General features: G+C 43.1%; 1 protein-coding gene across 1 annotated transcript; it reads left to right on the top strand.

The window, feature by feature from the left end:
* Positions 1–20642: 20642 nt before the first annotated feature.
* Positions 20643–23939, top strand: LOC109745791 (uncharacterized). The gene is made up of 8 exons (XM_020304901.4): positions 20643–20988; positions 21878–21926; positions 22012–22060; positions 22649–22744; positions 22970–23023; positions 23096–23161; positions 23365–23443; positions 23576–23939. Exons 1-8 carry the CDS (start codon positions 20764–20766, stop codon positions 23651–23653), a joined length of 696 nt encoding a protein of 231 aa, XP_020160490.1. The 5' UTR covers positions 20643–20763; the 3' UTR covers positions 23654–23939.
* The last annotated feature ends 1281 nt before the right edge of the window (positions 23940–25220 follow it).

Raw genomic sequence — 25220 nt, 5'->3', positions numbered from 1 at the left:
CGATACTTAATCGCTGCTACAAGGAGAATAAACGCATAGCTAATCCCTTTGATTTCCTCCTCATATCACAGGAACTCGCTGATGCCGCCCACCGCCAGCAAATCGAGGGGCCTGGTCCACTCCATCGGCATTGTCGACAGCCAGGCTACCGTCATGTCGTGCTAGCACTAACCGTGGCGCAGGAACTCACAGATGCCGTCGGGCATGCCGTCCTCTGACAGCAAAACTCTAGGAACCTGATGCTCCAGGAACTCTGACAGCAAAACACTGTGCAACGCCTCACGGCGGACGGTTGCACGCCTCACAGCCAGGCTACCGTCGTCAGTCGTGCTGGCATTAGCCGGTCCAGCATGAACACTGTCGTCCGCTGCATTCGTCATACATAAAAACGAATCGAGTCCCCACAACAGCGAGGAGGGCGAAGACACTCCTGCGGGCCCGCATGGAGGCGAACGAAGCCGTCGAAGCGGCCGAGGCACCGCTGCTACAATTGCCGCGACAAAAATAGGGGCCATCGCATAGATTTAGTTCGTCAACCTCGATTATTTTTTGCGATTCTTCGGATCTGTGATTGGTAGGTTTGTTCGCCCTCGTTTTCCCAGGGGATGTTGGCTGATCAGGAATTACTGGATATCTATATCATTTATTTACTTACGGTGGAAAATTGTTCTGCATAACAGTAGTTCTTGTCCAGAGATTTTAGAAGCACATGCATGTTGTGAAGGACTATCCCTAGCAGCTGATCTTTATATTCAGAGAGTCCGAGTTGCTACGGACTGCAGCGCGACGGTGAGTCACTTAAAAGATTGCTACCGGGGAGTTTCTTCAACGATCATAATAGATGTCCAGGCGAGGCAAAGAAGCTTTGAAAAAAATTCTATGAGACCAGGTCTCACGAGTTAGCAAATGAGACCCATCCTGATAGATGACACGTGGCATTCACAAATCATAAAGCATCTACCCCATCCCCCACCTGAAATCAGGGGGGAGAGATTAGATGCTTTGTGATTTATGAATGCCACGTCTCATCTATCAGGAGGGGTCTCACCTGCTAAATATGAGACCTGGTCTCATATAATTTTTTTCCAGCTTTGAAGTGGCGGACATTGTGCATGGAGGGAGAGAATCTAACAGTGATGCCCATAATTTAGCTAAAGCTTCTGTATCCTTAGACATAGGTACACACTTATGGCTGATTGCCCGGCCTGATTTTGTTCATGTTCCTGACGTTTTGGAGGTTTAAATAAAGTGGCAAGTTTCTCAAAAAAATAAACAGTAGTTCTTGTGCCTCTTAGTGTATTTGTTCACATCTGTGGTCATATATGCCCCTTGAGAAGATGTGAGTTAGCGGCAGCCACGTAGTTCTTAGCCTTTGTTGCATCATTCTTCTGGATAGTGAATAAAATGGCGTACCTTTTAGATTACTTCTTCACCAACTTATGTTCCACAATACAATGATACCATGGAAAAATAGCTGTGTATAGTGCCGCTATAAATTTCAGTAGGTACATGTGCATGTATTTTTCTGTTTTTTACCTGTTGCAACGCACGGGCCCTTTTGCTAGTTTCCTATTAAATCAAATTGCATTGATGGGAGGAATCGATTGATTTAGGTAAATTAGGAAAGTTAGACTTGTGATATTCTATATGTTAGGAAAGTGTTGGTTTACAAGGAAAGAGTGTAGAGGAAAATAAACCCGTAGAAAAGGGGTGAGAGGGGAGACGAAAAAAAACCAGACGAAAAAAAACCAGACGAAAGTGGTGGGACTATTCAACCAACTCGTCAATTAGGAGTAGAGATATAAACCGATGAAGTGGGGGGAGGGGACGAAAAAAATCTACGAAAAAAATCAGCGAAGGTGGGATGAAAAAAACCATAATAGGGGGGACGAAAATTGACCGGCGGAGACTATCAACTGCTCCATTAGGAGTAGAGATTTTTTTTTCCTCAGAAAAATAATCTTGCTATTTATACAACAGATTTGCTATTTCACATCTAGATGTGAAATAGTTATCTCACATCTAGATGTGAAATAGTTATCTCACATCTAACTTTCTAATCAAATAATTTAAACATCAAGATTCGTATTCTTTTGTTCTTTTTTCCTTTTTTTAGCAAACTTTTTCTTTTGGTGTTGTTTCTACCCGGGTTGCTCGCGTGAGGAGCCCCTGTAGTGGCGTGCATGCCGTTCTTTCTTTTTTCACAGCCTCGTTGGTTGGCTCAGCGTGGGCTGCAGCCACGAGCAATTTTTATTTACTTTATTGTTTCCTTTTCCCTTTTTGCTTTTTTTGTTTCAAATTTGTAAACTTTTAAATTCTGGAATTTTGTTATTTATTTCAATTTTGTTCTTTTCCGTTTTTTAAAATTCATGATTTTTTCATTGTTGTTAGTTGACTGTCCACCACTAAACAAAGGTGCTGTTTTTTTTCTTATCCTAGTTGCAAGACCACCCTCAATTTGCTACAGTGGTCTGAGCTTTTTTGTCCCGATTGCAATCCTAGCCTTGACTCACAACTGGGCCTCGATATTTTTTGTCTCAGTTGCAAGTTTATCCTTGACTCGCAACTGGAGGCCGATCTATTTAGTGTCAATTGCAAGTCAACCCTCGATTCGCAACTGTGTCACGACCTTTCTTTTGTCCCAGTTGCTAGTCCACCATCGACACACAACTAGGGGCTCGGCTGTTTTTTCCAGTTGATAGTCCAACCTCAACTCACTGGGGTCAAAAAAATTTGTCCCAGTAGCAAGTCTATCATTGACCCGCAACTGGGCCCAACCTTTTTATCCTAGTTGCAAGTCCACCCTTGACTCGCAACTGGGCCCAACCTTTTTTTGTGAGTTGCAAGTCCATCCTCTGACTCGCAACGGGGGTCCAACTCTTGTTTTGTCCTAGTTGCAAGTCCACCCTCGACTCGCAACTAGGGCGCGACATTTTTTGTCCCAGTTGCAAGTCCACCCTTGACTCGGAACTGGGCTTCGACCTTTTTTGTCCTAGTTGCAAGTCCACCCTCAACTCGCAACTAGGCACGTAGTTTGTTGTTGTCCCAGTTGTAAATCCACCCTCATCTCGCAATTGAGAAGTCTTTTGTTTTTCATCTCAGTTGCAAGTTCACCCTCAACTTGCAACTCGTATCATTGTTTTATATACTTCTCTTAGTTGCAAGTCCACCCTCGACTCGCAACTAGCGCGCGACATTTTTTTGTCCCAGTTGTAAGTCCACCCTTGACTCGCAACTGGGCTCTGACCTTTTTTTCCAATTGCAAGTCCACCCTCAAGTCGTAACTGGGCCCATAGTTTGTTGTTGTCCCAGTTGCAAGTCCACCCTCAACTCATAATTAGGCACGTAGTTTGTTTTATCCCATTTGCAAGCTCACCTTGACTCGCAACTAGACATGTGTTTTTGTCTTTCATCCTAGTTGCAAGTCCATCTTTGATTCGCAACTGGAATCGCAATTTATTTTATCCCAGTTGCAAGTCGACCCTTGACTTGCAACTGGTCTCATAGTTTGTGGTTTGTGGTTGTTTCCAGTTGTAAGTCAATCCTCAACTCGCAACTCAGGTCGCATCTCCCAGTTGCAGGCCCACACTTTTGACTGGCAACTAGGCTTTGTGCTTTGTTTTGCAACACACAACTTGCCCCAGCCCTATCTAGTTCCATGTCCAACCCCAACATGTAAACTCATCCGACCTAGTTGCATGTCCAAGCCAAACATGCAACTCATGCCTGACATAGTTGCATGTCCACTCTCAACACGCAACTCGTTCCAAACCCAGTACCCCTATATAGTTGTATTTTTTTGCAAATACATGTACACATTTTTTAATACACAATGTATATTTTTCTGTATACACGGGGCATTTTTAACACACATTGAACATTTTTTTAAAAATACATGATGAATATTTTTTCAAATACAGGCTCCAAGCATTTTTTTAGAATACATGGTAAACATTTTTTTCAAATTCCCAGTGATCATTTTTTCTAAATGGTATGAAACTTTTTAAAAAAATTATGAAAATATTATTCCATTGCATAAAAATTTCTAGAATATGCCATGATTTTTTATATGCATGAAGTTTATTTTAAAAAATTGTTCACGTTTTCAAAATTTGTTTTTGAAGAAATTGTTCACAATGCGAGGTTTTGTTCTTATTTAAAAAAATTTCCAGAATTACAAAGTTTACTCACATTTGAAAAATACTTTTCAAAATTTCAAAATTGTTTGTGAACAAAAATATACGACAATTCAAAATTGTTCATAATTTGCAAAAAAGGTTCCAATTATTTTCGAAAATGTCTTGTGATCTCCACGCTGTACTGTGTTCTTAAACATTTCCCGTTTCATTAAAATTGGCAACATCTAATAGTTGGAGTGGTTGAACCCACTTTAAATGATAGTATAATTCATACTCCAAAAGATATAAGTTAAGTTCATGGAGCATTCTACGATTAATATAGACTAACCAATATCCAAGCTTAAAATGTATAAGTGAAGCACACGAAGCATTCTATAAAACCATACTCAAAAGATTTAAGTGAAGCACAAAGAGCAATTCTATAAGATCATACTTAAAAGATATAAGTGAAGCACATTAAGTATTCTATAAATCAATGAAGGGCTATCTCATGCTAGCATGGTTCTTAAAGGAAAAACAAAAACACAAAGAACACAAATCATGTGAACAAAAACAAAAACCAAGGTATACCGATATTTGTTGAAGAAGAAAGATGGGATGCCAACCGGGGCATCCCCAAGCTTAGATGCTTGAGTATCCTTTGAAATATTTACTTGGGGTGCCTTGGGCATCCCCAAGCTTGAACTCTTGCCTCTCTTTATTCTTCTCATATTGATAGCTCCTCGACCTTTGAACACTTCATCCACACAAAACTTTAACAAAAACTTTGTGAGATCCGTTAGTATAATAAAGCAAATCACTACCTTTAGGTACTGTTGAAAACTTATTCTTTATTTATATTGGTGCTAAACCTACTGTATTCCAACTTCTCTATGGTTCATAACCCCCCGATACTAGCCATAGATTCATCAAAATAAGCAAACAACACGCGAAAAACAGAATCTGTCAAAAACAGGACAGTCTGTAGTAATCTGGAAGTTTAGTAAACTTCTGTAACTCCTAAAATTATGAAATAAATTTGAAAATTTGAAAAATTTGTACAGAAGTAATGTGCAAAAAGTTTCAGACCCATTTGACCTGCCAGTAAAAAATGTAAATTCATGCACTACAGCCAAAGTTTCTGTTTTTGTTCTGCACATAGTAAACAAGCAATCTAATCATCATAAAACCAAAGCTTGGCACATTATTTTTATAATACAATGGATATACACAAGGGGATAATTATTTACAGAGAAACTTCCATGAAAAATTCTACATTGTTTCCGAGAGCATGAACACAAGTGCTCAAGGTCGACCCTCACTTCTTCAATGCATAACTTTCCAATCACTTCTCTTTTTGAAAAACTTTTTAGGCATGAGAGGCAAGTAATAATTTTTTTGTATTTTCATTTTAAATTTTTTTGTATGTTTCACCCACAACTAAACAGAAACAAAAAAGGAAAAAATAAATCTACTTAGTGAAGAAAGCAAACAAGCACACACGAGAATATCAACCACACGCTATTGCTCCCCGGCAACGGCGCCAGAAAAGAGGGCGCGCCTACCCCCCTGGGCGCGCCCTCCACCCTCGTGGGGTCCATGTTGCTCCACCGACGTACTTCTTCCTCCTATGTATACCTACTGTTGGGGAACGTAGTAACGTCAAAAATTTCCCTATGCACACGCAAGATCATGGTGATGCATAGCAACGTGAGGGGAGAGTGTGTCCACGTACCCTCGTAGACCGAAAGCGGAAGCGTTAGCACAACGCGGTTGATGTAGTCGTACGTCTTCACGATCCGACCGATCAAGTACCGAACGCACGGCACCTCCTAGTTCTGCACACGTTCAACTCGATGACGTCCCTCGAACTCCGATCCAGCCGAGTGTTGAGGGAGAGTTTTGTCAGCACGACGGCGTGGTGACGATGATGATGTTGTACCGATGCAGGGCTTCGCCTAAGCACCGCTACGATATTATCGAGGTGGATTATGGTGGGGGGGGGCACCACACACGGCTAAGAGATCAAGAGATCAATTTTTGTGTCTATGGGGTGCCCCCTCCTCCGTATATAAAGGGGGGGAGGAGGAGAGGGCCGGCCAAGGGGGTGGCGCGCCCTAGGAGGGGGAAACCTACTCCAAGTAGGTTTGCCCCTCCCTTTCCTAGTCCAAGAAGGAGGGGGAAGGAAGGAGTGGGAGAGGGGAAAGGCAAGGGGGGCGCCGCCCCCCTTCCTTGTCCTATTCGGACTCAAGGGGAGGGGGCGCGCCTCTTGCCCTGGCCGGCCCCTCTCTCTGTCCACTAGGGCCCAACAAGGCCCATTAGTTCCCGGGGAGGTTCCGGTAACCCCCGGTACTCCGATAAATGTCCGAAACCTTCAAGAACCTTTCCGGTGTCCAAACATAGTCGTCCAATATATCGATCTTTACGTCTCGACCATTTCGATACTCCTCGTCATGTCCGTGATCACATCCGGGACTCCGAACAACCTTCAGTACATCAAAACACATAAAGTCATAATATAACCGTCATCAAACTTTAAGCGTGCAGACCCTACGGGTTCGAGAACTATGTAGACATGACCGAGACACGTCTCCGGTCAATAACCAATAGCGGAACCTGGATGCTCATATTGGCTCCCACATATTCTACGAAGATCTTTATCGGTCAGACCGCATAACAACATACGTTGTTCCCTTTGTCATCGATATGTTACTTGCCCGAGATTCGATCGTCGGTATCTCAATACCTAGTTCAATCTCGTTACCGGCAAGTCTCTTTACTCATTCTATAATGCATCATCCCGCAACTAACTCATTAGTTGCAATGCTTGCAAGGCTTATAATGATGTGCATTACCGAGTGGGCCCAGAGATACCTCTCCGACAATCGGAGTGACAAATCCTAATCTCGAAATAGGCCAACCCAACAAGTACCTTTGGAGACACCTGTAGAGAACCTTTATAATCATCCAGTTATGTTGTGACGTTTGGTAGCACACAAAGTGTTCCTCCGGTAAACGGGAGTTGCATAATCTCATAGTCATAGGAACATGTATAAGTCATGAAGAAAGCAATAACAGAATACTAAACGATCATCTGCTAAGCTAACGGAATGGGTCAAGTCAATCACATCATTCTCCTAATGATGTGATCCCGTTAATCAAATGACAACTCATGTCAATGGCTAGGAAACATAACCATCTTTGATCAACGAGCTAGTCAAGTAGAGGCATATTAGTGACACTCTGTTTGTCTATGTATTCACACAAGTATTATGTTTCCGGTTAATACAATTCTAGCATGAATAATAAACATTTATCATGATATAAGGAAATAAATAATAACTTTATTATTGCCTCTAGGGCATATTTCCTTCAGTCTCCCACTTGCACTAGAGTCAATAATCTAGATTACACAGTAATGATTCTAACACCCATGGAGCCTTGGTGCTGATCATGTTTTTCTCGTGGAAGAGGCTTAGTCAACGGGTCTGCAACATTCAGATCGGTATGTATCTTGCAAATTTCTATGTCTCCCACCTAGACTAGATCCCGGATGGAGTTGAAGCGTCTCTTGATGTGTTTGGTTCTCTTGTGAAATCTGGATTCCTTTGCGAAGGCAATTGCACCAGTATTGTCACAAAAGATTTTCATTGGACCCGATGCACTAGGTATGACACCTAGATCGGATATGAACTCCTTCATCCAGACTCCTTCATTTGCTGCTTCTGAAGCAGCTATGTACTCCGCTTCACACGTAGATCCCGCCACAACGCTTTGTTTAGAGCTGCACCAACTGACAGCTCCACCATTCAATGTAAACACGTTTCCGGTTTGCGATTTAGAATCGACCGGATCAGTGTCAAAGCTTGCATCGATGTAACCATTTACGACTAGCTCTTTGTCACCTCCATAAACGAGAAACATATCCTTAGTCCTTTTCAGGTATTTCAGGATGTTCTTGACCGCTGTCCAGTGATCCACTCCTGGATTACTTTGGTACCTCCCTGCTAAACTTATATCAAGGCACATATCAGGTCTGGTATACAACATTGCATACATGATAGAGCCTATGGCTGAAGCATAGGGAACATCTTTCATCTTCTCTCTATCTTCTGCAGTGGTCGGGCATTGAGTCTTACTCAACTTCACACCTTGTAACACAAGCAAGAACCCTTTCTTTGCTTGATCCATTTTGAACTTCTTCAAAACTTTGTCAAGGTATGTGCTTTGTGAAAGTCCAATTAAGCGTCTTGATCTATCTCTATAGATCTTGATGCCCAATATATAAGCATCTTCACCAAGGTCCTTCATTGAAAAACTCTTATTCAAGTATCCCTATATGCTATCCAGAAATTCTATGTCATTTCCAATCAGCAATATGTCATCCACATATAATATCAGAAATGCTACAGAGCTCCCACTCACTTTCTTGTAAATACAGGCTTCTCCAAAAGTCTGTATAAAACCAAATGCTTTGATCACACTATCAAAGCGTTTATTCCAACTCCGAGAGGCTTGCACCAGTCCATAAATGGATCGCTAGAGCTTGCACACTTTGTTAGCTCCCTTTGGATCGACAAAACCTTCCGGCTGCATCATATACAACTCTTCTTCCAGAAATCCATTCAGGAATGCAGTTTTTATATCCATTTGCCAAATTTCATAATCATAAAATGCGGCAATTGCTAACATGATTCGGACAGACTTAAGCATCGCTACGGGTGAGAAAGTCTCATCGTAGTCAATCCCTTGAACTTGTCGAAAACCTTTTGCAACAAGTCGAGCTTTATAGACAGTAACATTACCGTCAGCGTCAGTCTTCTTCTTGAAGATCCATTTATTCTCACTTGCTTGCCGATCATCGGGCAAGTCAACCAAAGTCCATACTTTGTTCTCATACATGGATCCCATCTCAGATTTCATGGCCTCAAGCCATTTTGCGGAATCTGGGCTCACCATCGCTTCTTCATAGTTCGTAGGTTCGTCATGGTCTAGTAACATAACCTCCAGAACAGGATTACCGTACCACTCTGGTGCGGATCTTACTCTGGTTGACCTACGAGGTTTAGTAACAACTTGATCTGAAGTTTCATGATCATCATCATTAACTTTCTCACTAATTGGTGTAGGTGTCACAGGAACCGGTTTCTGTGATGAACTACTTTCCAATAAGGGAGCAGGTACAGTTACCTCATCAAGTTCTACTTTCCTCCCACTCACTTCTTTCGAGAGAAACTCCTTCTCTAGAAAGGATCCAAATTTAGCAACAAAAGGCTTGCCTTCAGATCTGTGATAGAAGGTGTACCCAATAGTTTCCTTTGGGTATCCTATGAAGACACATTTCTCTGATTTGGGTTCGAGCTTATCAGGTTGAAGCTTTTTCACATAAGCATCGCATCCCCAAACTTTAAGAAACGACAACTTTGGTTTCTTGCCAAACCACAGTTCATAAGGCGTCGTCTCAACGGATTTTGATGGTGCCCTATTTAACGTGAATTAATGCAGCCGTCTCTAAAGCATAACCCCAAAATGATAGCGGTAAATCAGCAAGAGACATCATAGATCACACCATATCTAGTAAAGTATGATTACAACGTTCGGACACACCATTACGCTGTGGTGTTCCGGGTGGCGTGAGTTGCGAAACTATTCTGCATTCTTTCAAATGAAGACCAAACTCGTAACTCAAATATTCTCCTCCATGATCAGATCATAGAAACTTTATTTTCTTGTTACGATGATTTTCAACTTCACTCTGAAATTCTTTGAACTTTTCAAATGTTTCAGACTTATGTTTTATTAAGTAGATATACCCATATCTGCTTAAATCATCTGTGAAGGTGAGAAAATAATGATACCCGCCGCGAGCCAACATTCATTGGACCACATACATTTGTATGTATGATTTCCCACAAATCTGTTGCTCGCTCCATAGTTCCGGAGAACGACGTTTTAGTCATCTTGCCCATGAGGCATGGTTCGCAAGTACCAAGTGATTCATAATCAAGTGGTTCCAAAAGTCCATCAGTATGGAGTTTCTTCATGCGCTTTACACCAATATGACCTAAACGGCAGTACCACAAATAAGTTGCACTATCATTATCAACTATGCATCTTTTGGCTTCAATATTATGAATATGTGTATCACTACTATCGAGATTCAACAAAAATAGACCACTCTTCAAGGGTGCATGACCATAAAAGATATTACTCATATAAATAGAACAACCATTATTCTCTGATTTAAATGAATAACCGTCTCGCATCAAACAAGATCCAGATATAATGTTCATGCTCAACGCTGGCACCAAATAATAATTATTCAGGTCTAAAACTAATCCTGAAGGTAGATGTAGAGGTAGCGTGCCGACCGCGATCACATCGACTTTGGAACCATTTCCCACGCGCATCGTCACCTCGTCCTTAGCCAATCTTCGCTTAATCCGTAGTCCCTGTTTCGAGTTGCAAATATTAGCAATAGAACCAGTATCAAATACCTAGGTGCTACTGCGTGCATTAGTAAGGTACACATCAATAACATGTATATCACATATACCTTTGTTCACCTTGCCATCCTTCTTATCTGCCAAATACTTGGGGCAGTTCCGCTTCCAGTGACCAGTCTGTTTGCAATAGAAGCACTCAGTCTCAGGCTTAGGTCCAGACTTGGGTTTCTTCTCCTGAGCAGCAACTTGTTTGCTGTTCTTCTTGAAGTTCCCCTTCTTCTTCCCTTTGCCCTTTTTCTTGAAACTAGTGGTCTTGTTGACCATCAACACTTGATGCTCCTTCTTGATTTCTACCTCCGCAGCCTTTAGCATTGCGAAGAGCTCGGGAATCGTCTTATCCATCCCTTGCATATTATAGTTCATCACGAAGCTCTTGTAGCTTGGTGGCAGTGATTGAAGAATTCTGTCAATGACGCTATCATCCGGAAGATTAACTCCCAGTTGAATCAAGTGATTGGTATACCCAGACATTCTGAGTATATGCTCACTGACAGAACTATTCTCCTCCATCTTACAGCTGTAGAACTTATTGGAGACTTCATATCTCTCAATCCGGGCATTTGCTTGAAATATTAACTTCAACTCCTGGAACATCTAATATGCTCCATGACATTCAAAACGTCGTTGAAGTCCCGGTTCTAAGCCGTAAAGCATGGCACACTAAAATATCGAATAGTCATCAGCTTTGCTCTGCCAGACGTTCATAACATCTAGTGTTGCTCCTGCAGCAGGTCTGGCACCTAGCGGTGCTTCCAGGACGTAATTCTTCTTTGCAGCAATGAGGATAATCCTCAAGTTACGGACCCAGTCCGTGTAATTGCTACCATCATCTTTCAACTTTGCTTTCTCAAGGAACGCATTAAAATTTAACGGAACAACAACACGGGCCATCTATCTACAATCAACATAGACAAGCAAAATACTATCAGGTACTAAGTTCATGATAAATTTAAGTTCAATTAATCATATTACTTAAGAAATCCCACTTAGATAGACATCCCTCTAATCCTCTAAGTGATCACGTGATCCATATCAACTAAACCATGTCTGATCATCACGTGAGATGGAGTAGTTTCAATGGTGAACATCACTATGTTGATCATATCTACTATATGATTCGCGCTCGACCTTTCGGTCTCAGTGTTCCGAGGCCATATCTATTATATGCTAGGCTCGTCAAGTTTAACCTGAGTATTCCGCGTGTGCAACTGTTTTGCACCCGTTGTATTTAAAAGTAGAGCCTATCACACCCGATCATCACGTGGTGTCTCAGCACGAAGAACTTTTGCAACGGTGCATACTCAGGGAGAACACTTATACCTTGATAATTTAGTGAGAGGTCATCTTATAATGCTACCGTCGATCTAAGCAGAATAAGATGCATAAAAGATAAACATCACATGCAATCAATATAAGTGATATGATATGGCCATCATCATCTTGTGCTTGTGATCTCCATCTCTGAAGCACTGTCATGATCACCATCGTCACCAGCGCGACACCTTGATCTCCATCGTAGCATCATTGTCGTCTCGCCAACTTATGCTTCTACGACTATCGCTACCGCTTAGTGATAAAGTAAAGCATTACAGGGCGATTGCATTGCATACAATAAAGCGACAACCATATGGCTCCTGCCAGTTGCCGATAACTCGGTTACAAAACATGGTCATCTCATACAATAAAATATAGCATCATGCCTTGACCATATGACATCACAACATGCCCTGCAAAACAAGTTAGACGTCCTCTACTTTGTTGTTGCAAGTTTTACGTGGCTGCTACGGGCTGAGTAAGAACCGTTCTTACCTACGCATCAAAACCACAATGATAGTTTGTCAAGTTAGTGTCGTTTTAACCTTCTCAAGGACCGGGCGTAGCCACACTCGGTTCAACTAAAGTTGGAGAAACTGACACCTGCCAGCCACCTGTGTGCAAAGCACGTCGGTAGAACCAGTCTCGCGTAAGCATACGCGTAATGTCGGTCCGGGCCGCTTCATCCAACAATACCGCCGAACCAAAGTGTGACATGCTGGTAAGCAGTATGACTTATATCGCCCACAACTCACTTGTGTTCTACTCGTGCATATTACATCAACGCATAAAACCTGGCTCTGATACCACAGTTGGGGAATGTAGTAATTTCAAAAATTTCCCTACGCACACGCAGGATCATGGTGATGCATAGCAACGAGAGGGGAGAGTGTGTCCACGTACCCTCTTAGACCGAAAGCGGAAGCGTTAGCACAACGCGGTTGATGTAGTCGTATGTCTTCACGATCCGACCGATCAAGTACCGAACGCACGGCACCTCCGAGTTCTGCACACGTTCAACTTGATGACGTCCCTCGAACTCCGATCCAGCCGAGTGTTGAGGGAGAGTTTCGTCAGCACGACGGCGTGGTGACGATGATGATGTTGTACCGACGCAGGGCTTCGCCTAAACACCGCTACGATATTATCGAGGTGGATTATGGTGGAGGGGGGCACCGCACACGGCTAAGAGATCAAGAGATCAATTGTTGTGTCTATGGGGTGCCCCCTCCTCCGTATATAAAGGGGGGAGGAGGAGAGGGCCGACCAAGGGGGTGGCGCGCCCTAGGAGGGGGAAACCTACTCCAAGTAGGTTTGCCCCTCCCTTTCCTAGTCCAAGAAGGAGGGGGGAGGAAGGAGTGGGAGAGGGGAAAGGCAAGGGGGGCGCCCCCCCTTCCTTGTCCTATTCGGACTCAAGGGGAGGGGGCACGCCTGTTGCCCTGGCCGGCCCCCCTCTCTCTCTCTCCACTAGGGCCCAACGAGGCCCATTAGTTCCCGGGGGGGGTTCCGGTAACCCCCGGTACTCCGATAAATGTCCGAAACCTTCCGGAACCTTTCCGGTGTCCAAACATAGTCGTCCAATATATCGATCTTTACGTCTCGACCATTTCAAGACTCCTCGTCATGTCCGTGATCACATCCGGGACTCCGAACAACCTTCGGTACATCAAAACACATAAACTCGTAATATAACCGTCATCAAACTTTAAGCGTGCGGACCCTACGGGTTTGAGAACTATGTAGACATGACCGAGACACGTCTCCGGTCAATAACCAATAGCGGAACCTGGATGCTCATATTGGCTCCTACATATTCTACGAAGATCTTTATCGGTCAGACCGCATAACAACATACGTTGTTCCCTTTGTCATCGGTATGTTACTTGCCCGAGATTCGATCGTCGGTATCTCAATACCTAGTTCAATCTCGGTACCGGCAAGTCTCTTTACTCGTTCTGTAATACATCATCCCACAACTAACTCATTAGTTGCAATGCTTGCAAGGCTTATAGTGATGTGCATTACCGAGTGAGCCCAAAGATACCTCTCCGACAATCGGATTGACAAATCCTAATCTCGAAATACGCCAACCCAACAAGTACCTTTGGAGACACCTGTAGAGCACCTTTATAATCACCCAGTTACGTTGTGACGTTTGGTAGCACACAAAGTGTTCCTCCGGTAAATGGGAGTTGCATAATCTCATAGTCATAGGAACATGTATAACTCATGAAGAAAGCAATAGCAGAATACTAAACGATCGTGTGCTAAGCTAACGGAATGGGAGAAGTCAATAACATCATTCTCCTAATGATGTAATCCCGTTAATCAAATGACAACTCATGTCAATGGCTAGGAAACATAACCATCTTTGATCAACGAGCTAGTCAAGTAGAGGCATACTAGTGACACTCTGTTTGTCTATGTATTCACACAAGTATTATGTTTCCGGTTAATACAATTCTAGCATGAATAATAAACATTTATCATGATATAAGGAAATAAATAATAACTTTATTATTGCCTCTAGGGCATATTTCCTTCACCTATGTACCCCCAAACTACCAGATACGGAGCCAACAACCTAATTCCACCGCCGCAACCTTCTGTACCCGTGAGATCCCATCTTGGGGCCTTTTCCGGAGCTCCGCCGGAGGGGGCATCGGTCATGGAGGGCTTCTACATCAACACCATAGCCTCTCCGATGATGTGTGAGTAGTTTACCTCAGATCTTCGGGTCCATAGTTATTAGCTAGATGGCTCCTTCTCTCTCTTTGGATCTCAATACAAAGTTCTCCACGATTCTTGTGGAGATCTATTCGATGTAATCTTCTTTTGCAGTGTGTTTGTTGAGACCGATGAATTGTGGGTTTATGGTCAAGTTTATCTACGAACAATATTTGAATCTTTCTCTGAATTCTTTTATGTATGATTGGTTATCTTTGCAAGTCTCTTCGAATTATCAGTTTGGTTTGGCCTACTAGATTGATCTTTCTTGCAATGGGAGAAGTGCTTAGCTTTGGGTTCAATCTTGCGGTGTCCTTTCCCAGTGACAGTAGGGGCAGCAAGGCACGTATTGTATTGTTGCCATCGAGGATAACAAGATGGGGTTTATATCATATTGCATGAGTTTATCCCTCTACATCATGTCATCTTGCTTAAAGTGTTACTCCGTTCTTATGAACTTAATACTCTAGATGCATGCTGGATAGCGGTCGATGTGTGGAGTAATAGTAGTAGATGCAGGCAGGAGTCAGTCTACTTGTCGCATACGTGATGCCTATATACATGATCATACCTAGATATTCTCATAACTATGCTCAATTCTGTCAATTGCTCAACAGTAATTTGTTTACCCACCGTAATACTTATGCTCTTAAGAGAAGCCACTAGTGAAACCTATGGCCCCCGGGTCTATTTTCCATCATATTAATCTCCCGTCAACAAGCTATTTCTGGCGCCGTTTATTTTTGCTTTATTTACTTTGCATCTTTATTATAAAAATACCAAAAATATTATCTTATCATATCTATCATATCTCACTTTCGTAAGTGACCGTGAAGGGATTGACAACCCCTTTATTGCGTTGGTTGCAAGGATTTTATTTGTTTGTGTAGGTGCGAGGGACTCGTGCGTGGCCTCCTACTGGATTGATACCTTGGTTCTCAAAAACTGAGGGAAATACTTACGCTACTTTACTGCATCACCCTTTCCTCTTCAAGGGAAAACCAACGCAGTGCTCAAGAGGTAGTGCTACCTCTTGAGCACTGCGTTGGTTTTCCCTTGAAGAGACTACCTCTTGAGCACTGCGTTGGTTTTCCCTTGAAGAGGAAAGGGTGATGCAGTAAAGTAGCGTAAGTATTTCCCTCAGTTTTTGAGAACCAAGGTATCAATCCAGTAGGAGACCACGCACGAGTCCCTCGCACCTACAGAAACAAACAAGAACCTCGCAACCAACGCGATAAAGGGGTTGTCAATCCCTCAACGGTCACTTATGAGAGTGAGATCTGATAGATATGATAAGATAATATTTTTGGTATTTTTTGATAAAGATGCAAAGTAAAATAAAAGGCAATGAAAATAACTAAGTGTTAGAAGATTAATATGATGGAGAATAGACCCGGGGGCCATAGGTTTCACTAGTGGCTTCTCTCGAGAGCATAAGTATTACGGTGGGTGAACAAATTACTGTTTAGCAATTGACAGAATTGAGCATAGTTATGAGAATATCTAGGTATGATCACGTATATAGGCATCACGTGCGAGACAAGTAGACCGACTCCTACCTGCATCTACTACTATTACTCCACACATCGACCGCTATCCAGCATGCATCTAGAGTATTAAGTTCATAAGAACGGAGTAACGCTTTAAGCAAGATGACATGATGTAGAGGGATAAACTCATGCAATATGATATAAACCCCATCTTGTTATCCTCGATGGCAACAATACAATACGTGCCTTGCTGCCCCTACTGTCACTGGGAAAGGACACCGCAAGATTGAACCCAAAGCTAAGCACTTCTCCCATTGCAAGAAAGATCAATCTAGTAGGCCAAACCAAACTGATAATTCGAAGAGACTTGCAAAGATAACCAATCATACATAAAAGAATTCAGAGAAAGATTCAAATATTGTTCGTAGATAAACTTGACCATAAACCCACAATTCATCGGTCTCAACAAACACACCGCAAAAGAAGATTACATCGAATAGATCTCCACGAGAATCGAGGAGAACATGGTATTGAGATCCAAAGAGAGAGAAGAAGCAATCTAGCTAATAACTATGGACCCGAAGGTCTGAGGTAAACTACTCACACATCATCGGAGAGGCTATGGTGTTGATGTAGAAGCCCTCCGTGATCGATGCCCCCTCCGGCAGGACGCCGGAAAAGGCCCCAAGATGGGATCTCACGGGTACAGAAGGTTGCGACGGTGGAATTAGGTTTTCGTGGATGCTTCTGCTGGTTTGGGGGTACGTAGGTATATATAGGAAGAAGAAGTACGTCAGTGGAGCAACGTGGGCCCCACGAGGGTGGAGGGCGCGCCCAGGGGGTAGGCGCGCCCCCTGCCTCGTGCTCTCCTGGTTGCTTTCTTGACGTAGGGTCCAAGTCCTCTGGATCACGTTCGTTCCGAAAATCACGTTCCCGAAGGTTTCATTCCGTTTGGACTCCGTTTGATATTCTTTTTCTGCGAAACACTGAAATAGGCAAAAAACAACAATTTTGGGCTGGGCCTCCGGTTAATAGGTTAGTCCCAAAAATGATATAAAAGTGTATAATAAAGCCCATTAAACATCGAAAACAGAATATAATATAGCATGAAGCAATCAAAAATTATAGATACGTTGGGGACGTATCACGGACCAAGAACACCGAACACGTTATTTTGAACTGTGTTTCAACTAAGCTTGGCTGGAGCTTGTTCGTTTGTGGTTGAACGTGGATTGAACCCATCATCCATTTATGACTTTCTTCCTCTAATCCTAAACCTCTCCGGTCAATTTGCTAGTCTTATGGCTTGCTTTCAGTGCTCTTGCATGGGCTTTGTGGAGAATTTGTAACAAATTTATGATTGAACATCTTTTCCTAACAAACCTGCTGATATCTTATTTAAAATAGTTGCCTTTCTTCGGTAGTGGAGCCCTCTCACTATGGCCGGTGATGCTGATGCTATTGATATGATGGTCACCAAGATCCGAGCTTCTGCCATCGCCCTGCCTCCCCAAAGGTCCTCGATGGTGAATCTTGTCTAGTCTGCTTTCTCCTTTTTGTCGGACATGCGTGTCCTTTGGCTTAATACTATGGATCTGTCTATGCATGGTTGGCCTTACATTCTATGAACCCTGTCTTGATGGCTTTATTTATAAAGTCGGACAACTGCCTTTTCTCTAAAAAACCGCCCATGTAACTAAATCATTAATTTTGTTGGGGGGAGTTGGAGACAGGGAGTGAGAGTTTAAGGTAAGTGACACTTTAAATCCCATGATTGATTCGGAGACATGGGAATTAAGGAGGGAAGGGGAAGAGGAATTAAGAGGTCTAACTCCTTTGAATCTCTTCCGGGGGGGGGGCTTATAATTTAACTGGGGATTGGGAATTGGTAGAGAAAAAAATGATCTGTTAGTTGGCACGTCTGTGAGGAGAGGCATTTCACGTTTTTTTATAATCGCCCTTCTAGGCAACTTTATTCATCATTATGGCGGTTTACATCGGATTGCATAGTGGCAATCAATGGTACAAGGATTACATCCAAGACTCCTGCACTCGAATCACTAGAAAGACCATATTTGGCATAGCAATGAGCAGCCTCATTAGCGTCACGTCGAGTATAAATGATGTCAGAACCCTGCAAATCTGTGAGCAGGTAGCTGATCTCTCTCAGCACGTGTCCTCCAACAGAATGAAAGCCTCCTGCCCTCCACTCTTCACATATCGTTTGGCAGTCTATTTCTACCACAACATTCTGCCATCCTTTCTCTGCTGCTAAGTTTGTAGCCTCTTGGACAGCCAACAGTTTCGCTGCATACGCATCTTTCATCTGTGGGATTTTTGTCGTCCGAGCTACAATAACCTGTCCACCATGGTCCCGAGCCACCACCCCAGTTGCCACATCCCAGCAATGTTATCAATGGCCACATCCGTGTTAATTTTCACCCACCCATCCTCTGCCGGTCTTCATGTAGCCTTCTCCTCCCTCCCCTCCTCCCTTCTCTGGTTTGGGATATATAGTCCATGAATATGTTCCTAGATCAAAATCATTGATCTCCCTCGCTGGTACTTCACTTCATCATGGGTATATTTATTTCTACTGCTCCATATCGCCGACATGACTGACACTGCCATTGTTGCCTCGTGTTTGCTCAGAAAAGTAGCATCCAGTATGTCCCATGACCAGGTTACAGGATGCAAATGCGGGAGCTTGAGACCAAAGAAATCAGCGGCCTCCCTCTAGAAAAGCTTTGCATGATCACATGCAGTTAGCGCATGATATAGAGTTTCATTATCATGTCCACACATTGGACAGAACGCTTTGTCGCCGATATGTCGCCGAGTCAGCTCTCCTTTGGATGGCAGAAAATCCTTTAGAACTCTCCACCAAAAAATTCCGATTTTTCGGTTGCACATTCAGCTTCCAAAATGCTTTCCAAACCTCTGGTTCTTGAAGCGAGGAGCTTGGATGGTCACCTTCGATGCCTCGTGGCCGCATAAGGAGCTTATACGCTGAGCGTACAGTAAACATACCAGACCTTTCAAATCCCCACACCCAGAAGTCCTCCATGGCCATCCTCGGCCTGGGCATGTTCAATATAGCATTAGCACCTGAAGCGATGAAAGTACTCTGCATTACATCTTCATTCCATCCTCCTGTCTCCAATATCATATCAGAAACAGTATGTACAGCCTCATGGCCTATGTTACAGATCGGCCGCAATGTAGGGGTTCCTTGTATCCAGTTATCATGCCACACCTCCGTCGTCCGACCATCTCCTATCCTTCGAATCAACCCTTTTTCAGTGCTTCTCTGCCCGATATGATGGCTCTCCAAGTGGCCAACGCACTAGCTGGGCACCCAGCCTGCAAGAAATCACCATCGGGGTAGTACCTTTCCCTTAGGACGTGTGCACAATGGCTTTTCGGGTTGTCCAACAAGCGCCAAGCTTGTTTTGCTAACATAGCATCATTAAACACCTCCAAATCACGGAATCTGATGCCTCCTCTCAATTTTGAAACTGACATCTTCTCCCACGATTGCCAATTGCTTATCTAATGATCCATCCAACCAAAACTTTGACATAATCGCCGTAATTTTCTTGCACAAGCCTCTTGTGAGCTTAAAACAATTCATAGAATAGGCCGATAGAGTTTGGATCACCGACTTAAGTAGGACTTCTTTCGCCACATACGAATGCATCTTCTCACAATATCCTTGTACCCTACACCTTGCCTGTTCCCGAACATGTATGAAATTGGAATCGCTTTTGCTTTCTTTTCCTCTGGCTACTAAGATGTTTCAGTTCGCCAGGTTGTCTCTTGCAGATATAAGGGGAGTAAAAGTAAAAATTGCGGGTCGTCTCGGAGGAAAAGAAATTGCACGCGTCTCCGTGAGCCTACCAGCCGCTGTTGGCAACCCTAGGTACTTTTCAGCCAGGGCTTCTCTGTGTATTTGCACGTTGAAAGTTGTTTATTCCTCTACCTAATCTCACCAATTAAATAGGGGCAGTTAATTCTCTCTTAAATTTCCACCTTAAATTACCTTCACATGCCAAACAAAGGAATGGGAGTTAAAATCAATTTTCCATGTCTAATCCCCTGACAAACTTCCATCCCTAAACTCCCATTCCCTCTCCCTGTAGTTACCAAACACGCTGTAAAGACAACACTTTGGAGCTGCAGCTATAAGCCTTGCCACTCACCACTTTTCAGATACCAAACGATCTACGGAGAGTAAGAGATGACCAACACAAAAAATTCTCAATGAGTGCATCAATCGACACATATCTAGGGGGTTACCCTTCTTTTTGAAAGGGAAAAAAATGCTATTCTCACCTTCAGGCTTCAGCAAATAGTATCCGGATAAAACAGAGGCCAATGCTCACCAGATCTTTCAAAATTATGACCTGTGAGCTTTCATGAAAGTTCACCCGAGAAGTTGGCCATCAACTTCCCAGTAAAACGCAGAGCATTCTCCGCTCCTAGTGGCCACTCCAACCACGTAGGCTGCCACGATACACAAGGGGATACATATCCATCGGCTTCCCAGCAGCTACCACCCACGGCCGCGCCGCCGAACCGCGACCGCGACGTCACCCGGCGCGGAACATGGCGTCGGCGTCTCCGCCTCCCACCACCGCCGGCGCGCGGCCCAGTCCCAGCACACCCTCCCCCTCGTCCTCCTCCCTTTCCACCGTCTCCCCCCACGGGCCCATCTCCCTCTGCGGCGCCTCGAGGGCTTCCTCCGTCTCCGTCCAGCAACGGCGGGCATCCCCTCTCGCCGGAAGGTCGCGCCTACCAGGCCCCATCCGCTGCTCTGATGCCTCCGGCGAGGTAGCGAATTCTCATTCGTTTTACCCCATCATTTTCTAATCAGATTGGTAATACATATGCGCGCGTTTCTTTCCCGCGAGATAGAGAAGCATGTGTTCGTTTTGGGTTGACTAGATTGATGCAGGGAAACCAAACTAAAAGAAAAGACTGGATTAAGGTTGGCTCATTTGGGGAGACACGACTGTTTGCTGTACATGATGTGTTTCTCCCCTGTTTGTAGTTCAGCAGCATAGGCCCAGTTGATAATCATGTTTTTTGCAATTTTATGATTTTTCCTTTCAAAATATGTGATAACAGAGTCCAGTGTGTCCTAGGTGGAAAATTTACCTTCTGTTTCTTTCAAAGAAGTATGTGCATATGCTACAATTGAGTTCATCTGGTGTGGAAATAGGGATGTTAACTGGGCTGTGTAATACTTCCACTAAAAGAGTGGTAACTGGTGATTAATGCAGAAAGTTAACAAAAAAGTATTAGACTGTCTGTTGTCTTCCTGGAACTAGAAGGTAATAATTCTGAAATGTTGTTGTAAAATCTGGATTTGTGGTGTGATGAGAGTAGAGGCAATCAGCTACTCATGGTGCTTCTTTGATTGGCAAAATCCTGGAATTACCTGCGCTTTTATTGGGTAGACAAAAACATGTCTGCAATGCGTACATCATATTCATGGAATTTATGTTGCATCGTTGGGAGTGTAACTCTGATGCAAGTTTTGACCTTTTGTAAATCCCCATAGGTAGTTACTGGCGCTGTTATGTAAAGTTGTAAACAGATCATTTGGGGAATAAGGAATTAATGGAATTCTTTAAAAACCAAACACTTGTGATAATATAATTTATATTTGGGTACATTTTTTTGTCGGTGCATATTCTGATCTGCATTTTCTTGTTAGGTTGACGCACTTATTGAAGAAACCAAGCAGCCACAAGGAGGCTCGACCGGTATGATGGTTGTGGCGTGTACTAACTTTGCTTCTCCAATTTTTTGTGTTTTCCTAGGGCTGAATTGTTTTATTCTTTCATACAGGGGAAAGAAATAATGACAAAGATGTGTTCAGAAGATTTTCACCTAAAGAGTATTCACAACTAACTGTAAATCCAAAGACAATAATGCATCTTCGTTTTATCTTGTCCCATGACAGTCTTTAGGACTTTATGTACATGTGTTTCATGAGCTTAACAGTTGAGTTTGCATTCTGCACGAGAATGTACTCAAGAAGCAGAGGGCCTCACCTAAGTTGGTGCTCTTGTATTTATTTGGGTTTGCTTGAAAATTAGTTAGTCTTTTATGCAAATATATGTGGGCAGAAAAAAATTGCTAGGCTAGGACTAACATATAGCATATAATGGTAGTGTGAGCAATACCTTTACATTTATTACTGAAGAACCCTGCATCATCTATCTAATTGAGGCTAGCGACTCAACCCTAGTCATGGATTATTATACCGATACCCTTGCATGTCTTACAGAAGAACCTAGCACCATCTATGTAACCGAGTCTAATGAATGTCAGGTTCAAACTCTCAAACCTTTTTCATGATTATACCAATATGTCCCCTACGGGAAATTATACCAATACTTGGAATGACATATCCTGTTTACTCTTTAAATTTTGTGTTATAAAATGATAGTTCACCATTTCTCATGTCTTATTGCTGGTTCAGGTTGCTAGAACAATTGAAGAGATATGGTGCTGCTGGAGTTTTGTCATATGGACTACTTAATACTGTGTATTATGTCACCACCTTTTTATTAGTTTGGTAAGTGTCCTGTGATGCCATCCTGTTTCTTAGTTTTACATTACTTTCAGAACAAACATTTTATTATGTAACTTGAAAATGTAAAGTTTTCATCGGTCATGAGGAAAAGATCATTAATTCACTTAAATACTTGTTTCACTTCGTGCATTTCCATGAGCCAAAACAACTGCAGATGCAATAGGAGCATTGGATGGGAAGGGAGTCACCAAATTATTTGCTTTTCAGGTTCCATTTTTCGCCTGCTCCTGGTAGGATGGGCTATGCTGCAGCAGTGGAGAGGTAACCGTTGTAAATTCTGTCTTTTTAAGCAGTCTCTTCTCACTATAATGTGTTCTATACCAACTAAAGCAGGTTCCTTAAATTAATGGCAATGGTGTGGGCTGGCAGTCAGGTTACTAAAATTCTTCGTGCAGGAGGGTGAGTCAGTCTCCAACTCAATCTATATAACTTGTTGCCAAGATCAGTGTAGCGAAGCATAGTTGGATACTACTCTGCTTTTCATTGTTAACTTGAGGAACATCCTTCAAGCCCACACATTTTCAAATTTTAATGAATGCGTTGCTACCTGTCGAAATCTATTGCCCTCTGTTCTGAAAGACGACTTCTTTGATTTACTCCAGAGCCCTTGCACTTGCTCCTCTTGTTGATAGAGGACTGAGATGGTTCACTGTGAAGTTCAACTTCCAGTCAGAAGGAAAGGTGACATATGACATCTCCCCTTTAACTTTTCTATGGGCAGCAGTTTCTTCGAACCTAAAGGAATGGCAAGGTGTTAGGTTTAATCACCGACCTTCTAATGCATTTTATTTTTTTGCATTTACCATCTTGTAGGCATTTGCGACGATCGTAGGGTTATGCTTTGCACTTGCTGCGCTTATGTTCGTTGGATTGACAGTACTTTGGGCATAGCGCATATGTTTCTGATGACAGTCAAGGGATTAAGGCAAGATGTTGTGGAGGTACAGCCGTACAGGCGTTCAACATTCACATTTAGCTGATAGGCTTAGTTACAACATTTTCAGCATAAATATTCCTGTATCAGGAACCTGTCGGCAGTGTTTTTTAGTCCTTGTAATGGAAACAGAGTTTGTGGTGGACATGGAATCTGTTTTGATGTTTAAACAGCCTCTGGAGTCAAACATGTTGATGTTCTTCTTTCTAGCAGCTCTGATGAATAAACTGTGAAAAAGCTCCATATCTGTGCTTCATTTTCTGGTTGAATTTAATCATGGTTTGCAAACTCCAAAAATAAGACAATTTTGACACTAGTATTTCTTTTTGCGGGGTAAAGGGCGTTTTTATTGCAATGTAATAGTGATACAGTCGAGAGGCCACAAATCCTCAATATAAAGTGGAACCGAGTTTAACCACCATGGTTCTCTCGGAGTGGCTATAATTGGCTAACCGATCTGCAACTCTATTCTGACTACATGGTGATTTTTCTGAGGAAAAACTCCCTACTACTCATTAACTCTTTGATCTCTAGAACTAAATGCCCATAAGCGTGCTTTAAATATAAAGCGGGGCGAAAGCCTTCTTGGGTAACTGCCCATAAGCTGATCTAATCAAACCATTCCCTACTACTCATCAACTCTTTGATCTCTAGAATTTAATGCCCATAAGCTGATCTATTCTGAGGAAAAACTCCCTACTACTCATTAACTCTTTGATCTCTAGAACTAAATGCTCATAAGCTGATCTAACCAAACCATTGTTTGACAAAACTGAAAGTGCCTCGGAAGAATCTAAAACTCCCTACTACTCATTAACTCTTTGATCTCTAGAACTAAATGCCCATAAGCTGATCTTGTTGGGGAACGCCGTAATTTCAAAAAAAATTCTACGCACACGCAAGATCCATCTAGGTGATGCATAACAACAAGAGGGGAGAGTGTTGTCCACGTATCCTCGTAGACCAAAAGCGGAAGCGTTATGACAACGCGGTCGATGTAGTCGTACGTCTTCACGATCCGACCGATCCTAGCACCGAAGGTACGGCACCTCCGTGATCTGCACACGTTCAACTCGGTGATGTCCCACAAACTCTAGATCCAGCTGAGGTCGAGGGAGAGTTTCGTCAGCACGACGGCGTGGTGACGGTGATGATGAAGTTACCGGCGCAAGGCTTCGCCTAAGCACTGCAACCGATATGACCGAGGTGGAAATCTGTGGAGGGGGCACCGCACATGGCTAAAACAACTGTCAACTCGTGTGTTTTGGGGTGCCCCCTTTGCCACGTATATAAAGGAGGGAGGAGGAGGAGGCCGGCCTAGGAGGGGCGCGCCTATAGGGGTGGATTCCCAATCCTAGTTGGAGTCCCCTTCCTTTTCGAAGAGGGGAGAGAGGGAAGGAGTAAGAGAGGGAGAAGGAAAGAGAGGGAGGCACCGCCCCCTCCCTAGTCCAATTCGGACTTGCCAGGGGGGCGGCCACCCCTTGAGGCCCTTCTCTACTTTTCCGTATGGCCCATTAAGGCCCA

This window comes from Aegilops tauschii, chromosome 5, assembly GCF_002575655.3.
Source record: "Aegilops tauschii subsp. strangulata cultivar AL8/78 chromosome 5, Aet v6.0, whole genome shotgun sequence".
Taxonomy (NCBI): domain Eukaryota; kingdom Viridiplantae; phylum Streptophyta; class Magnoliopsida; order Poales; family Poaceae; genus Aegilops; species Aegilops tauschii.
Note: the sequence above shows the minus strand (reverse complement) of the source record. Positions and strands in the feature narration are given on the sequence as shown.

What these genes read in the sequence shown, in the direction of transcription:
- LOC109745791 (XM_020304901.4), top strand. Translation starts at nt 20,764, where the DNA reads ATGGCGTCGGCGTCTCCGCCTCCCACCACCGCCGGCGCGCGGCCCAGT. An exon ending in AAAATTCTTCGTGCAGGAGG is followed by an intron (nt 23,162 to 23,364) that starts GTGAGTCAGTCT and finishes GATTTACTCCAG; the next exon opens with AGCCCTTGCACTTGCTCCTC. An exon ending in ACTTCCAGTCAGAAGGAAAG is followed by an intron (nt 23,444 to 23,575) that starts GTGACATATGAC and finishes ACCATCTTGTAG; the next exon opens with GCATTTGCGACGATCGTAGG.